Genomic DNA, 17,024 nt, shown 5'->3' with positions numbered 1-17,024 from the left:
ATAACTAATTGCACAGTTTACCTGTAAATCACGAGACAAATCTTTTAAGCCTAGTTGCTCTATGAAAGAACAATGTTTGTCAAATAAAAACAAAAATGCTGCAGCATCAAAATCCAAAAAATTTTTGGATCTAAACAAGGCCTAAGTGCACCTTAAAAATTAAAAAAATTTCAAGATTTTCTGTCACATCGAATCTTGCGATATATGCATGATTGCATTAAATATAGTCAAAAATAAAAATTAATTACATAGCTTACCTGTAAATCACGAAATAAATCTTTTAAATCTAGTTAGTTCATAATTAGACAATATTTATAAAAAACAAACGAAAGTGCTACAATGGCCTTGTTTAGTTCACCCTGAAAACCAAAAAGTTTTCAAGATTTCCCGTCACATCGAATCTTGTAACACATGTATGAAACATTAAATATAGACGAAAACAAAAACTAATTACACAGATTAGCTGAAAATCACGTGACAAATTTTTTGATTCTAGTTAGTCCATGATTAGATAATATTTATCACAAACAAACGAAAATGCCACAGTACCAAAAACTTTTCACTTTTCGGAACTAAACAAGGCCAATGTATCAAACCAAAAAATTTTAGGGGCTGTTTGGTTCGTTGTTGAGTTCAGCCTGGCTTGTATGCGGCAACCAGGCCCTGGCGGTCCAGGCCGAACTCATGCAGGCAGCCATTGTTTGGTTGGTCGGTTGATTAGAGCCTGGTTGGGTGCATCACTTGTTTGGTTACCCGTTGCTTTGCCTGCCTGCTGCATCAACTCTCTCATGCACGAGCCACAACGCATGCTCATCCCAGCCTGGCCCGATAGAAACGGAAGTGATCTGCGTTTCTGCGGGGCCTGGCTCAGCGAGGTGTTTTGTATGCGGGTGGCCTGGCCCTGGCAGCCATACAACACACCAAACACGAGATTCCTGCACCAGCGGATGCATGCACGCGGGCATCAGGCCAACCAAACACGCCCAGGCCCAGTCGCGTCCGTCCCCCAGTTTTCTGGCCTTGGCCGTACGTGCCGCGTGCCCCTCTACCGCGCGCTCCCTGTGCCATGTCCCATACCAAACTCCCATGTGAATGTGAATTGTGACCACCATTCTTCGTCAGTCATTCACCCGCACCCGCACGGCGCTACGCAACAACAAAAGCAGGTCCGCTCGTCTCGTCTCCCTCCCTCCCGCGGCTCGGCTCGGCTCACCTCACCTCACTCCTCTTCGTGCGTCGCCTCGCTGCCGCGTCGGGCCAGCGGGTGAGGCGTGACTGGGCTCTCTTCGGCGCGCGCACCGAGGGACGGCGGCGGCGTCGATGGGGAAGCACATGCGCATCAAGACGGCGCCCAAGGGCAACCGTGCCCCCCTTCTCGGCGACGGGGTAGGCCGCCCGCCGTAGGCGCAGGCTCCTATTCGAATTTGGTTTCTGATGATTGCGCTCCGAATTTGGTTTCTGATCATCGAGCTGGTGCCTGCAGGAGACGTCAAGGGGGCTCACCGACCTGGAAGAGGGCAGCAACGTCCAGGTTAGGCGCCCAGCCCCTGCCCTCCTATCCCTTCCTTTCTCCATCTGCCGCACAAGGACAAACCTCCCAATTACAAGCGCCGGCTGCATAACTAATCCTTGCCTTTTTTATCATTATTTTGTACATACAATTGGAATTCTCTCAGCCAGCGAACGTCGGGTTCTGTCGGGTCATCAAACTTGTGAGTGAGCGCTTGTCTCTTCGATTTTTAGCTCTTTCTCTTGCGCTGATGTTGGTCATGCTGAAACGGATGAGCACGGGTTTGTAGGCCAAGCATGACGCCGGGAAGCTGGTCCTCGCCACTATGGCGCTGCTCGTTGCCTCCCTCAGCAACCTTCTCGTTGTAGGTACCTGCCACTTGTTGGAAAGAAAAGCTATTGATGCTAATGTTTGTTTTTTGTTATCTTTTTCACTTTTTGGAACAAGGATAGCTGCTAAGCCTTTCCTGTCTTCATGAGGGCTTGAGCACAAGCATGCAGAAATCTGGTTCCTCTATTAGCAATTAGCATGTATGTTGATTTAAATTCAGCTAGTACCTTGATGGAATTGAAGTAAGTCGACTCTGTAGATATTTAGAGGCTTCTGTTCAAACTGTTGTTAGTATGAATCAGTGTCCAGTGATGAGTAGAATACAACCACTTTCAGGGCAATTGTTATTTTCATTCTTAAAGAGCGTGGTCATCAAGCATTGTTTTCATGTTGTAATGCATGGATCGTCTTGTGATGTCCTACAGCCGAAATATGGTGGCAAGATAATTGACATTGTGTCAAGAGACGTTCGGCGACCAGAAGATAAGGCGCAAGCCCTGGAGGATGTGAAGGGCACAATTTTGTACATTGTGACAATCGTTTTAGTCGGGTATCTTTCTTTCTCCGAAAAGTTGACTTTGAGAATCATCAGAGATGCTCTGTACTCAAACTTTTACAAGCTTATGTGTGGATCAAGTTATGCTGCAATCTTACTTTGTACTCCCTCCATTCCAAATTATAAGACGTTTTATAAGTTAGTTTTTTGGTGGATACTTTGAATCATTAAAAACTATGTCTTACCTTGTTTCAGTTCAGTTTGCACGGCTCTTCGGGCATGGCTATTCAATTCTGCTAGTGAGAGAGTAGTCGCTCGACTAAGGAAGGACTTGTTTAGTCATCTCATAAACCAGGCAAGCAAGTTTCTTCTATCCAAAGTTTATCACATATAGTTCTCCACACAGCAACATTCTTACTCGTAAGAATTGTGCCACTGCAGGAAATAGCGTTTTTTGATGTGACTAGAACAGGAGAGCTCTTAAGCAGGCTTTCTGAAGATACACAGATAATAAAGAATGCTGCTACAACCAATCTATCAGAGGCACTGCGCAATCTCACTACTACAGCTATTGGTCTTGGTTTTATGTTTTCAACTTCATGGAAGTTAACATGTAAGTAATATGTTTGTATGTATAGAACTCAGTTGGCATTTTATTCTGATTTGGAAGGCTATTATGCACAAAAGCTTTATATGCTTAGCTGAACTTCACAAAGGAACACATCTGGGCAACATTTATTTGAGCATTTTCTTTAATTTGTGTAAACCCTCTGCATATGATCAAGTCAATCTCACTGGTTGCTATCTGCACTTGCTATCTGCACAGTGCTGGCACTTGTAATTGTCCCAGTTATATCAGTTGCTGTGCGCAAATTTGGACGCTTTCTTCGTGAGCTTTCACATCAGACACAAGCTGCTGCAGCTGTAGCTTCATCCATAGCTGAGGTTTGTATACCAGAGCATCTTGTGGCTTGTGATTCACTAATGGACATGTGAGGAGGTTTCTGTGACCCCTTTATTTGGGTAGTGTCACAAAAAATAAGCAAATTGGTGTTTTGACTTTGGATTGCATGCATATAACAGAATCATTTTTTTTTGTTTCTATTTATGTCTTGATAAAGTCTATACTACCATTCAGGAATCCTTTGGTGCCATCCGTACAGTAAGATCCTTTGCTCAGGAATCTCATGAGATTTCACGCTATGGTGGAAAAGTTGAGGAGACACTTAAACTTGGTCTCAAACAAGCTGTGAGTGTCCTACCATTCATGTAAAATAACACCATATTCCATAAATTAACGGTCTGATTCGATGCAAATCATTTGTAGAAAGTTGTTGGCTTGTTTTCTGGAGGGCTTAATGCAGCGTCAACCTTGTCAGTGGTTATTGTTGTTATTTATGGAGCCAACTTAACCATCAATGGCTACATGACAACTGGTTCTCTTACATCATTCATCTTATACAGCCTTACAGGTACTTTCCAGATTAACAGTATTCATACTGAACCTAGCATCGTGCCTGATTTTGTCACTGTAAATAAGCGTCGTTTAGGCTGGCACATTGGTTTTCAAATATATAATTTATGGTTTATTGATATCTATGAACAATTCCATTTCTTGTGTATGCAGTTGGTTCGTCAGTATCTGCCTTGTCAGGACTATACACAACTGTAATGAAAGCCTCTGGTGCAAGCCGTAGAGTTTTTCAACTTCTGGACCGTGTTTCCTCAATGACAAACTCTGGGGACAAATGTCCAATAAAGTTAGTTCCTTTGTCTATCAGCTTTCTAGAGTGGTTCTGCTTATTCAATAGCAGTGCACAGCTCCTTTAATTAATGACCATTTATTTTTTTAGTGAAAAGGATGGGGAAGTTGAGCTTGATGATGTCTGGTTCGCATATCCTTCTCGCCCTTCTCATATGATTCTTAAGGTACCTCCCAGAATACTGTGCAACTGACATGGCCATTACCAGAGTGACATTTTCGTTATACATAAACAGTGTACATATGTAAGAGAAACTAGGAGCCAAGCTTGCACCAGCTATCATCCATATTCTTGTGGGATCTTCTGGTTTACCAGATTAGTGGGCTCTCTTTTCAAAAAGGAATAACAATCCATACCATTGTGTTTTTCCACGTTTTGTTTTGTTTTGTTTTGTTTTAGTTCATTCCTCTGTGATCCCAGGTGAGAAGGCAATTGCTCTTCTGTGAGCGCAGTTGGGGCTATCGAGTGCCAAGTCTATTTACTCTTATATTAGTCTGTTACTTTAATGTGGGGCTGTAGGCAGAGTCCCTGCCCCTCTTTCACTCTAAAAGAAAAAAAAATACAGTGACATACATGAGTTCACATTACAAACATAGTGTTTTGATTGGTTCATATGGAATTTTTTAGGATGACATATATGGGAATTTCATCATTAGCTTGAATTACTATTTTTTTGTGAGGACATTGCTTGAGTAATCTTTGTTGTGCTAGTGGCCAGTTTTCGTCATGGGAGCATTATAGTTATGCTTATGCTTGCTATAACAATATTGCAGGGAATAACGCTGAAGTTAGCTCCAGGTTCAAAGGTTGCACTTGTTGGGCCAAGTGGTGGTGGTAAAGTAAGTTTTTTTTGCCCATACTAATTACGTGGCTCACTTTATCTTAAAGTAGAAAGTGTTTTCAAACTGTGGCCTCTATTATAACATTAACTTTTGCAGACCACAATAGCAAATTTGATTGAGCGGTTTTATGACCCTCTAAAGGGAAGGATATTGCTTAATGGAGTACCATTGGTAGAAATTTCACATCAATATCTTCACAGCAAGGTATGTCATGCAGCTATTTTTTAGTTATATTGTGGAAAAAATATTATCTAAGCTAGGGTAGTGTTGCAAGGTTCACAATTCTGGTGGATGATGATACTTTATTGCCCTGAACTGTCTATGGCTAGTTCAATCCTTCCATCTGTGTCAAAATTTCATTTCATTGTTCCACCTAAAGTCTCGACTCTGGTGAATCCAGTAATTTTGGCTACTTTAAATGGTAATTTGGAGTATCACTAGTATAAAATTTGGTGAATTTGGGAATGTGAAAGTATTTAGTTGGTAACTCAAACCAGCATTATCATCATCTGTTCAAAATTCAACTAGTAATGAGCACTTATAATTCTATAGTTTGTACTAAGCAATGCTGAGTCCTGACTCCTGAGTGTTGTAAAAAAGAAGCAACCTGACCCATCTAAATCTATAGGTTGAACAACAACCATTAGGTTTCTATTTCCAGTCGATTTTAATCATGACATAACTATTTTAAACAGCCAAACCCCCATATGTATTGTGTCCTTTTTTCAAACAAAAAAATATATATTTGTTTCATGTTTTCAGATTATTGATTTTGGAAAAAAAATCCAAATTGTAATTATGCTCAACATTCAGTCCACAAACCAACAAACAAATCAGAATTTGCTAGAGTTAAATGGAAGTCCTTGAAAAAGTTGTGCTATATGAGCACTGCAATAATGCAATTACCATGAGATTATTTTTCTGGCAAGTTCCATTACAGCACTTGATTAATATACGGATAGCCACTTCAGAGAAGATCCTTATTTTTCCATATGTTTATTGACTGATTTCAGGTAAGCATTGTCAGTCAGGAGCCTACACTCTTTAACTGCACCATCGAAGAGAATATTGCTTATGGATTAGAGGGCAAAGCGAACTTTGCTGACGTTGAGAGTGCGGCTGTAAGTATCTGCATTCAGAAACACTAGTGCGCAACTGCAGGATGTACATCGTTATCAACTATCTCTCTGATGCAGAAAATGGCGAATGCACACAACTTCATATGCACCTTTCCCGACCAATATAAGACTGTCGTTGGCGAGCGAGGGATCAGGTTATCCGGCGGGCAGAAGCAGAGGATCGCCATTGCGAGAGCTTTGCTTATGAACCCACGAGTGCTTCTCTTGGACGAAGCTACCAGTGCCCTGGATGCTGAAAGCGAATATCTTGTCCAGGTAAGCACGAACGGCCATCTCCTGAACTGCTGGTGCCAGCAGGAAACAAACAACACCCTTAACTGCGATCCACCTGTGATATATCAGTCAAATGTGCTTTGTTTCTTGCTTGGCGAGCTGGAACGTGACGTTGGTTTTCCCCTACATGTGCCACAGGATGCAATGGACTCCTTGATGAAAGGGCGGACTGTCCTTGTGATAGCTCACCGGCTGTCGACCGTCAAGAGTGCCGACACCGTCGCCGTCATCTCTGACGGCCTAATCGTGGAGAGTGGCACGCACGACGAACTCCTGGACCACAACGGCATATACACAGCCTTGGTGAAGAGGCAGCTGCAAGGGCCGAAGTTTGAGGCCACCAGCAGCATCAACGACGCCAGCGAAATTGAAGCCGAGCCCAGCCGTAATGGGCAATAGCGCCCCGCTCCTTAGGAAGAGTGGCAGACAACAGTTCATTTGAATCCACTGAAGTGTATGTAACCCTGATTTTGATGTATGCCACTGCGAATCACGCGAAACCATTGATATCACACACGATGCTACAGTTGGGTGCAGGAGGACCTAATTGGCTAGCCCTACTACACATATGGTCCAGGTTTGTGTTTATGGTGTGCTAATTTCTTGCTGGTGCACTAAGCGGATCCGAGTTGCATCACTTCGTTACACAACGACGTTTTGTGTACCTGAGTGACATTTGTTGTTGTTTCTAAAACTTCTCTTCAAAACATGAAAGCACGCTGTGCCTTGAGATTTCGATTATGACCTGCTGCCGGCCCCTTAAAAAACGTTAAATGTGTTGAAACAAACTCCTAGTTGCGAACTGATCATAGATTTTGAATTCGTTATGATGAACCTAGCCACTCGAGTTCAAGCTCCCGACTTTAATACGGGTGATTATATTTTTCTAGATTTATTTATTTTAAGATTTAACAGCGCTATGCTTTCAGCGGCAGATGACGTGCCTGTCGACAGCGAGGCGTATGTGATGACTTCATCAATTTCGAGATTTGTACTCCTTTAGAAGTGCTCATAGAGGTAGGGTATGTGTGATTATAGGTGTAAGTATAACTAGGTTGCGCAAAAAAAAAAGTAAAACTTTATAGAGTTTAACCACTAATAACATTACAAATATATTAACATTTGTAATATGAAATTATTAGTTCATCTCTTGCAAGTAATGGCATGTTGTTCGATCAGATTAGTACATGTGCTTGTTCTCCGTATTTCCTTCTTTATGTGCCAACAGAGCATCTCGAGTTCCCAACAATATTTTCTCAAAATCATAGAGTTTTTCTACTCGCCAAAAATTAATGGAAGGAATAAATAAGACAGTTTTTAATAACTTACTTTAAAAATATAGAAAGTTGTCCATGAAACTATTCTCTAAAAAACAACTTTACTAGTGAGGTTGGATTATGCCAAACAAGCCGCCCTCAGTCATAGACGTGTACATTGATAAGAAAAAATAGCTGAATTAAGCTCAAGATTTGGGGCTTGTTTGACACATTTCATGAGCTGTTGGAAGGTGTCTTTTTTTTTTGTTGCCAAACACTCTTTTTCAAAATAACTTTATAGGTAAAGCTTTTTCTTCTTCTCTCACAAAGACATGAGTTGAGATGAAGCTAAAAAAATAGCTTATCCTAGCTCTATCTCTCTCACATTTATTTCTTTCATCCATGTATAAAACTGTTGGTGGAGTTGTTTTGCCAAACAACTTTTTCAAAATAGCTCAACCTTATAAAGCTCTTTTCTAGAAAAACAACTTCCCTGATGAAAGTGAAACTGAGTTGTGCCAAACAAGATATCGTTGAAATTGTATAAAGCTATATGATTTATACGGTAGAGACGATCCTTAAAACGACGGTTGTCATGATCATAAAAGCTAAAATTCATGTAGCCCCTAGCGACGGTTACTTCTTGTCATGTTCTTCTATCTTTGCTTCAGCAAAAAAAAAAGGTCGTATGCTGCTTTTGGAATTTTCTTGTTTATGGAAACTATTTATCGTTTTCTACCGCCAACATTTGCTCTAGTGTTATTTCTTTTTTTTCTTTTTTGTATATATACCAGTCTACCACAACTAAATTTTACCTAAACTTGTCCTCCAAGAGAGAAACAGCGTCTCTCACGTTCGGAACCGGTACACTGTATGCACGTATCTCGAGAGAAAGAAAAGGGAAATGTGCCGCACGGCGACACACGGTTCGTGCTCATCTGGGGACAAACCAACCGAAAAGCTGTGCCGACTCGAACCGTTCGGCTTCGCAGTTCGTACGCTACGCACTCCTGGCCCGCGCCCGTCCACTTTGCGCTCTCGGTCGGCTTGGGCTCTCGCCTCGGGGAAGAGCACGAGGGAGGAGGCTCTTTAACGCGTCACACCTACCGTGCCTGGTGCCTTCTGACCTGAGCCCAGACGCCGCCCCTTTCCTTTTCGGGGTCTCCTCGGTGAACTAGATCGGATGGACCCGCCGCCGGCGAGGCGGGCGGCGTCCAAGCGGCGGGACCGCCGACGGCGCCTGCGGCAGCGGCAGGCTGCAGCCACGGCAACGGATGCCGGTGCGGTCGTGCTGGCCGTGGAGCCGCAGAGCGCAGCGGTCACAGCCCCGGTGACTCCGGCCGGTGCTGCTTCGACGCCGGCGGCGACGGCGAGGGGCAGGAACCGGAGAAGGCCTCGGAGACGGCGTCATCGGAGCGCCGGACCGGCAGCGGCGGCGGACGAAGCACCGGCTGCGTCCCCCGTTGTAGGTATGCCGCTATTGACTTTCCTTCGCGTGCCGCGCCGCGCCGCGCCGCGCCATCCGCCATGGATAGGCCGGCTTCATGGGTCATGCCTGCGTGACCGCTCTGTGTTGTGTAACGTGTAGTATTGCTGGGCCAGAAACATCACGCCTCGTTTGTCATGCCCCGGCAATAGTTGTAGTGGACTGTAGTCTGTAGTAATTCCGTTGCGACTTGATGACAGAATCCGAGCAAAATACGTTTGAAGGCCCCCTGTCAGAAAGGAAAATCTGCACTTAAGGCGAGTTTTACTACTAGTGTGCTCGTGCGTTGGTCTGTGCCCTTGTACATACACGTTCCAACGCTGCACGGAATTCATGTTTACTGTCATTAGTCTTTAAGATGGAAATTTTTTGTGGCTTGTGGTATTGATGCTTGGTTTTTTTTTTTTTGCTCCAGAATGTTTGGAAATTGTTTCGGCGCACTGAATAGGTGATCACTTTGATTAGTTCTAGATATCTGAACAGTATTTTGATACGGTGTATGTTTCACCTTCCAAACATTTTTATCAGAAAAAAAATAATAATAATAAAAGATAGACCGTATCATTTCCTTTGTCATATTTCTTTAGTTCAATTTTGTTGTAGGATGTTGAGCTTATTTTACACTGAAAAAATTATACACTAATGGTTAAGGAGATTGTCATGACACTGAATTGTCTGGCAGATGCCATTTCACCTTTCAAACATTTTTTATTAGGGAAAAAAAGATAGACAAGCGTATCATTTCCTTTGTCATATTTCTTTAGTTTAATTTTGTTGTAGGATGTTGAGCTTATTTTACACTGCAAAAAATATACAGTAATGGTTAAGGAGATTGTCATGACACTGCGAATTGTCTGGCAGATGCCATTTCAATTCAAGAAGATCCTGCCCCACAAGCAAGTTGCGCTTTGGAAGCAACGGCAGCACATCTGAGCGATATTGTGCTGCAAACTACGACTGAGAAGATAATGAGCTCAGATAAAACAAGAAAGAGAAATTTTCAGGCTGGAAGTAAGGCGCTAAAAGATTCTGCGGCTGATGGTGCTGCTTGCTCTTCTCTTGCCCGCCCTGAACATTCTATCAGAGAAAATGAAGCCTCAAGGAGCAAGATATTTAAGAGATCAGATGTAAGATTCCCGATTGATAGTTGCACTGCACAAGGAACTGATATGGATTATCACAAGATGAAGAGTGCTGATTTGCCAGGGAACCTGGAAAAAGTATACCAGAAAAGAACATGTCCTGGCCACCTCTCTTTGCAGAAGTCGGAAGAATATAGGGAAAATGAAAATGTACCTTCTCTCAACTCCAGCAGCTTACAGGAGGGAAAAAAGAGAAGGAAAAAAAGAGGCGGGAAAAGGCATAATCGTCGCAAAAAAGCTACTTTACAGGATTCTCCAGCACCAACTGCTGCTGATAATTCTGGTTTGATGAAGTTCCTTTCTGAGAACTGTACTTCAGGTCTTAAACCAGAGGAACAGAGGAAGAAGCAAGATCAGAACAAGGCACCCATGACTAACTTAGTCAACAATGCAAAGATGTCAGAACAATATGGTGTGAATTTGGAAGGCGCTATTGAAAAGAGCTATGAATTGGGAATGAACAGTTTGGACAGCACCTTTGAAAATAGGTATGAGCTGGTAAAGAGTAATTTGGACTGCACAAATATGGTGAGAAATGGATTGCAATTGCAAGATCAGGACCTAGCATGTTCGTCAAACAGTCGCAATGTTAACTACCTGAGCCCTTCCCATTTGGCTGTGGAATATATGGAAAAGCTCAAACTTGTCTTTTCACCGGGAAAGTCCTTGGAGTTTCCGAAGAAAAAGCTTCTCATCTTAGATCTTAATGGTTTACTTGCAGATATCAACGAAGACTACCACAATGCTCACATGGCTGATGCCAAGGTTCGAGGAAAATTAGGTGAAATTTCTAGTATTATCACCTACAATTATTATTTGACACATTGCTGATCCAGAATGTGATTGAAGATGTTTATATATGATAATATGTCTTTTTATCAGTCTTCCGAAGGCCTTACTGTGATGATTTTCTCAACTTTTGTGCCCTGAATTTTGAGCTAGGCATATGGTCCTCAAGAAAAAAGTATGATTTCTTCTTATCTTTCTCCATTTCAGATTTCTATTTTGTTTTACTTGGTACTTATTGTGGCATTCTAATTTGTCCAGAGAAAATGTTGATTCGGTTGTTAATATTGTTATGAACGAATTCAAACCGCGCCTACTGTTTTGTTGGGTAGGTCAACTAAACAAATGCTTGTTCTCTTTCTGAATTTTTCTTTGCTCCTAATATATTTATTTATGGCCTTAATATGTCCAGGACTTGTCTAAATGCACATTCACTGGACACAAAACACTGGAGAATAAGCACAAACCATTAGTGCTGAAGGAATTGAGAAAACTATGGAACATGGAAGAACCAGATCTTCCATGGGAAGAGGGGGACTATTCACCTTCAAATACATTACTAGTGGATGATTCTCCTTACAAAGCTCTGCGCAATCCTGTATTTGTCCAGCCTCTCCTATATGCTAAGTTTTTCAACGTTCACTTATACTGAATATGACACACAACTGCTTTTGTCTATCTTGTGCAGCCATATACAGCAATTTTTCCTCGCTCCTACAGTTACTTGAACTGGAATGACAATTCACTGGGTATGTGCGCTCATCATTATGATGCTTTACATATACCTTGCTACAGGTTATTCATGCTTTAAGTTTCAATTCCTCGTAAGCAGGTCCCGGTGGAGACCTTCGTGTGTATCTGCAGAACTTAGCTGCTGCAGATGATGTTGAGCGTTTTGTTCGTAATAATCCATTTGGTCAACCCTTCATTACTAAGAGCGATCCGCATTGGAACTTCTATGCTCAGATTGCTGATAGAGAGTGTGCACCCTTGACATGTTGTGCTTGAACTCCCAAGGATCACTGCTTTTAATGGGAGTTGCGTAGTTATCCACGGTCAAAGATCATGCTCTTAAGTATAGAGTGATCTTCTCGGAGTAGTTTGCTTGTATCCCTGTACTGAAGATTACAGGGTCTTTGTGCTATTAGGCCTTGTTTAGTTGCCAAAAATTTTTGGCAAATGCTACTGTAGCATTTCGTTTGTATTTGACAAATATTGTCCAATTATAGAGTAACAAGGCTCATAAGATTCGTCTCGCAAATTACAGATAAATTGTGCAATGAGTTTTTATTTTTGTTTATATTTAATGCTCCATGCATGCGCCGTAAGATTCCGGAAATCTTGAAATTTTTTGGCCCTTTTTGGAACTAAACAAGGCCTTAGTTTAAATTGCAGGCTCTATGAAAGGTAGTATCAGATCAAACTGTCCAATTGACAGTGAAAACTAGCTAACTACGACAGCTTATACACATAACAAGCGTAGATGGCCGTATAAAGGTCCTGTTTGGCACAGCTCAACTTCACCAGTGAAGCTGATTTTTTAGAAAATAGCTTCATGAGCAACTTCTAAAATGAAGCTAAGCTAATTTGGAAAAAGTGTTTGGTAAAATAACTTCACTAACTACTTCTTGTATAGATGGGAGAAAGAAATGAGGGAGAGAGCTGCAATAAGCTATTTTTTCAGCTTCATCCCACTCATGTTTTTGTGATAGGAGAAGACAAACAGTTTCACCCACGAAGCTGTTTTGGAAACAAGTGTTTGGCAAAAAAAAAACAGCAGAGACAATCTTTTCTCCTCCATGGCAGACTTCAGATTAATCCACTAGCAAGTCGCCTTTTTCCCATTCATCTCCATCAAGCAAAAGACCGACGACGCAAGATCCCACGAACACTGAGACAGCAGGCAGGAACGACCGATCCATCGGCATGAGATTCTTCCATGGGAAGACCTCCAAGCAGATCTCGACTCCGTTTGCTTGTCTTAAGCCGTACTTTTTTTACTAACTGTAGTGTTTTTCTCTCATATAAATCATATAAATCAGTGAGTAGTACTTACCATCGAACAGGCTCCTCGAGGGTTAAGAAGCTTCTCGAGCTTGCCTTGTCCTGCCTCGCTGTTGCACGCAGTCCCCGCCTTGCTCGCAAGTCAATCTGCCGTAGCGTGCTCTCCTCCGCGTACGGACCTACGATCTCTCTAAACACACACATGACACATGTTGTAGCGTCGTGCTCTTCCAATGCGGGAGCACTAACGAACCAATGGTTGCACTACAATGCAATCTTGATTTCTCCACGCAGGCAGAGCAGATCATAGAGGAGGATAACATGCTGCAGTCGTTGGACATCATTGAGCTCTACTGCAAGCGACTCGTTGAGCATGCCACGCAATTAGAGAAACCGGAGTAAGTTCAATTCATACGGTATTTAACATTTTATCAGCTTGATTGCTTGAAGCATTTGGCATGATGTCCTATTCTATTTGGTTTCTCGCCTGCTTTTCAGTTGCATGACTATTGTTGTGCTTCGTTCGTGTGCAGGGAGTGCAGCGAGGCTAGGAGACAAGGGAGGCTGCCGCTGGGATCATGTTTGCAGCCAGGTGGTGCGCCGATCTGCCGGAGCTGCAGTTCGCGCGCACCATCCTGGAAGACAAGTTCGGCAGCGACGACTTGGCTGCGGCCGCAAAGGAGGGAACCGGCATTGTCGATCCCATGGGAGCATGAACTTAGCATTTCTCATCATCGATATGAAATGAAACTGGCAAAAGGTATTCCTAACATTTACAGCGTTGGTTTGTGTTACCAGTATTGCAGTTGGTGTGGAAGTTATCCGGGGGCAGAACAAACATGGAGCTGAAGAAGAAAGTGGTCAACGAAATCGCAACGGAAAACAATGTCATGGTGGAGTCCTCTGAGCTCCAGGAAGCAATCGAGCACGGCAACATTGGCAGAAGTCCATGCTAGGAGTTCGACGATGAAACAACGTCTCAAGAAGCAAATGGACGAAAGTTTAGAGTCAGAGTATGGTCTTCCTTCCCCCACAAAGGAGGAATGCCTTAGTCTTGGAGCCAGCCAGCTGGGATCCAGGGAGCAACAAGGAGAAATGGAGAATGCATTTGAGAATTCCAATTCCATTTCTTATGATCAAGCAATTGGCAGCTGAAACCCAAGGCCCAATAAGTCTCAAAAATAATACCTCAAACAACAACAATAAGATCTTAATTGAGTAATGTTGTGTTGTGTGGGACTCACTGTTCGCTTAAACTGCCGTTTAGACCGTTTACACGCCGTGTAAATGCTACACAGTGGTACACCCTTTCTGTTTAATCATCCCTAGCCCGTTTAATTGACTGTTTAGCACGTTTAATGGTCTGTTTAGCCCGAATAGTGTGAAACGACAAGTGATCTATTGCTTACCGTTTAACGTTTAGGAAGATATTGATGGGACTATGATATGTTTTTTTAGCAAAGGGATTATGATTCTTTTGCATTATAGGAACCACATTATGCGCATGTCTTGCTTAATGGAGTTTGAATGTGGGCACTATGGACGATGGCGCCACTTGATTCTCAAATTTTTGCTCTTGAAATTGGATCTTGTGTCGAAACAATGTACTGTACACATTGGTTGTATGCAGTCGCAAAGACTGAAACTTTTTTTTTTTGGTACAGACGCATGTATCGTATCATCCAAGATGGAGGCATGGAGAAAAGTACAAGCGTATTGGATCGTATTTTTGAAACGGTAATGTACACACTGGCTTGCTATTTGCTTTGGTACAACAGGAGTACTAGTACATAATTACAACGGTTTTAAAACATGAGGAATGCTATGACAAATTTGCTGCTTAATATTAAAAGGTAGAGCTCCTGCCATCATGTTCCATTTTTTTTGCTGCTTAATATATTCTCAACAAGCACATAATGCAGGTTTGGTGTTCCTTAATACCGAACCACAGTCCACACATACTAAGCAAGGGTAGCAAGGGAAAGTGATAATTCAAAATTGCTATTCTGCTCCAATTTAAAATCTTAATTAAATTGACATATGTGATCCCAGTTTTATTACCTGAAATTAAAAGGCAATGGATTTATTGCAATATGGATTAGTTCAGTTGCATCTGAAATTGCAAGATTGGTAAATTTCAGTTGCATCCCATTTGTATTACCTAAAATTGCAGGAACATTCCCTCTTGAAATTCATGCAATCAATTGAACATTTCAGTTGCATCTGAAATTGCAAGTGAGACAGTAAGAGCATCTTCAAGAGAGTAGGTAAAATTATATTCTAAACTATAAGATTTAACCATTGTGTAAAATAAAAAACTCACTCAAAGCATAGAGTTCCACAACAGTCTTTGTATATTGAAACGACCTAGATTTTTCCACAAAGGGGAAAATCCTCAGATTCGAATTATAATGTGATAATTCAAAAATTGAGCCATCACATTATCATATATCAGCTGTTATCATAGTCATACATCGTGAAAAACAAGATTACAACACATTTACTTTACAACTCTTGGTCAACAAGCCTATTACATCGTTTTTCTAGCGGAAACACACACGGGTCTATATCAAAGTTGATGTAGCGCGTTAGCGGTGAAGGCTCCTCCTTCACGGGCAATCATCAGAGTCGGCGTAGTTTATCAGCGGGCGTAGCCTTCATCTCCGAACCAAACTTGAGCGCAGGAACGAGACCACCTAATCCTTCTATTCTCCGTAGTCATCGTCATGGACCACGTTCAAAACCTGCTAAACAATTTTCAGTACGATTTGTACTGGCCACTGGCTCCCACCCTATGCTTTTGCGTAAGCTTTGTGGTAAGTGGAATGCAAAGGGTAGATCAAGAGGCCTATATATATGGCTGTAGTTTTTCCTATGCAAGTTCATCAATATTTAATAATAATAATTCATCAGGTTTTAATCCATCTCACCCACACATCCAACCATTCATCCACCCATCCCATCACACACATCTCACCACACTCTCACTCTCTAGGCGGCAAGTACGACTCCCGCTCGTGCCTTGCCTCAACGGTGTAGGATCTCTGGATGTACAGGAAGTGGCCTAGAGGGGGGGTGAATAGGCCTGTTCAAACTTTTTCAGCAAAGTTTATCAGTCACACAGGCAAGGGCGGCAGTGAGGCCCTCCCAGGGCGGCACTGACGGCCTCAACAGAAAAACAGACAGAAGCTTAATTGAATTGATTCAAAGTTTACCCAGGGAAATTTAGATCGACTAAATTTCCAAGCTTCCTGCAAGATGTTAGAGCACAGGTACGTGGCTAGAATGTGCTGGAGCCTCTCCACCAAGTAGATCGGCCTCAAATCCTAACACAAACTCATACGCAAGTGAAAGCACACAAGACACACGATTTTTACCGTGGTTCAGCTGTTTCCACAACAAGGCTTGGCCTACTCCACGTTGTTGAGGTGCCCACACTAGGACCGGCTTAGCCACACAGGCTTACCTTCTCCTCGTTCTCAAAGCAAGGATTTTACCCCTTGCAAAGAGTAAAGAATGTATTAGCTGCAAGGGTAACCTTACAAACCTTCCCTTGGCTGCCACACAAGTTGGCAAGCTCTAGGGCGACGCCTAGCCGGCTAGGAGCAAGCTCCAAGAGTAACAAACTCAAGGCTGCCGGCCAAACGTGAACCAAAAGCTCTTTTTGACGCTGGGAATCAATGGATCTGCTCTCCAATCGAAGTTTGCTGCCTTTTCCCTCAAGTTTTGATGGCTAGAATCAAGGATTGGCTTGGGGGCTTGAGGAGCAACAAGGAGGGAGAGAGAAGTGAGCTCTGGTCTGTTTGCAACGGTTGGGAGCGAGGAAGATGAGCAGGTTACCGTTTGAGACGGTCTGGAAGGGTATTTATACCCAGCTCTCCAACTGTCACAGGGTAGGGCGGCAGTGCCGCCCTTGCCTGAACCAGCCTGAAAACACCAAAGTGTAGAGAGAAAGATATGCTGGCTAGGCTTGGGTCTGAGGATGTTGATGAGCTTT

The 17,024-nt window shown here is 42.7% G+C and overlaps 3 protein-coding genes across 4 annotated transcripts; all 3 read left to right on the top strand.

Annotated features, from left to right (window-relative positions):
• On the top strand, positions 1,141 to 7,089 carry LOC8086226 (ABC transporter B family member 25). The gene is made up of 17 exons (XM_002466390.2): positions 1,141 to 1,386; positions 1,484 to 1,531; positions 1,677 to 1,712; positions 1,800 to 1,874; positions 2,266 to 2,390; positions 2,592 to 2,691; positions 2,778 to 2,949; positions 3,163 to 3,281; positions 3,475 to 3,585; positions 3,664 to 3,808; positions 3,964 to 4,096; positions 4,190 to 4,265; positions 4,873 to 4,938; positions 5,038 to 5,145; positions 5,955 to 6,062; positions 6,138 to 6,335; positions 6,492 to 7,089. Exons 1-17 carry the CDS (start codon positions 1,321 to 1,323, stop codon positions 6,750 to 6,752), a joined length of 1,947 nt encoding a protein of 648 aa, XP_002466435.1. The 5' UTR covers positions 1,141 to 1,320; the 3' UTR covers positions 6,753 to 7,089.
• LOC8086224 lies at positions 8,653 to 12,284 on the top strand. 2 transcript variants are annotated; one of them, XM_021451459.1, is made up of 7 exons: positions 8,653 to 9,078; positions 10,959 to 11,018; positions 11,120 to 11,201; positions 11,285 to 11,351; positions 11,436 to 11,621; positions 11,712 to 11,772; positions 11,856 to 12,284. In XM_021451459.1, the coding sequence occupies exons 1-7, from the start codon at positions 8,793 to 8,795 to the stop codon at positions 12,029 to 12,031; spliced, it is 918 nt and encodes a 305-aa protein (XP_021307134.1). In that variant the 5' UTR covers positions 8,653 to 8,792; the 3' UTR covers positions 12,032 to 12,284. The 2 variants fall into 2 exon arrangements, with proteins under 2 accessions (XP_021307134.1, XP_021307133.1); XM_021451458.1 differs by having other exon boundaries at positions 8,656 to 9,078; positions 9,957 to 11,018.
• Positions 12,289 to 14,555, top strand: LOC8086223. The gene is made up of 3 exons (XM_002466387.2): positions 12,289 to 13,425; positions 13,561 to 13,737; positions 13,834 to 14,555. Exons 2-3 carry the CDS (start codon positions 13,606 to 13,608, stop codon positions 13,981 to 13,983), a joined length of 282 nt encoding a protein of 93 aa, XP_002466432.2. The 5' UTR covers positions 12,289 to 13,425; positions 13,561 to 13,605; the 3' UTR covers positions 13,984 to 14,555.

The sequence above is a fragment of the Sorghum bicolor genome, chromosome 1 (assembly GCF_000003195.3).
Source record: "Sorghum bicolor cultivar BTx623 chromosome 1, Sorghum_bicolor_NCBIv3, whole genome shotgun sequence".
Classification (NCBI taxonomy): Eukaryota; Viridiplantae; Streptophyta; class Magnoliopsida; order Poales; family Poaceae; genus Sorghum; species Sorghum bicolor.
Note: the sequence above shows the minus strand (reverse complement) of the source record. Positions and strands in the feature narration are given on the sequence as shown.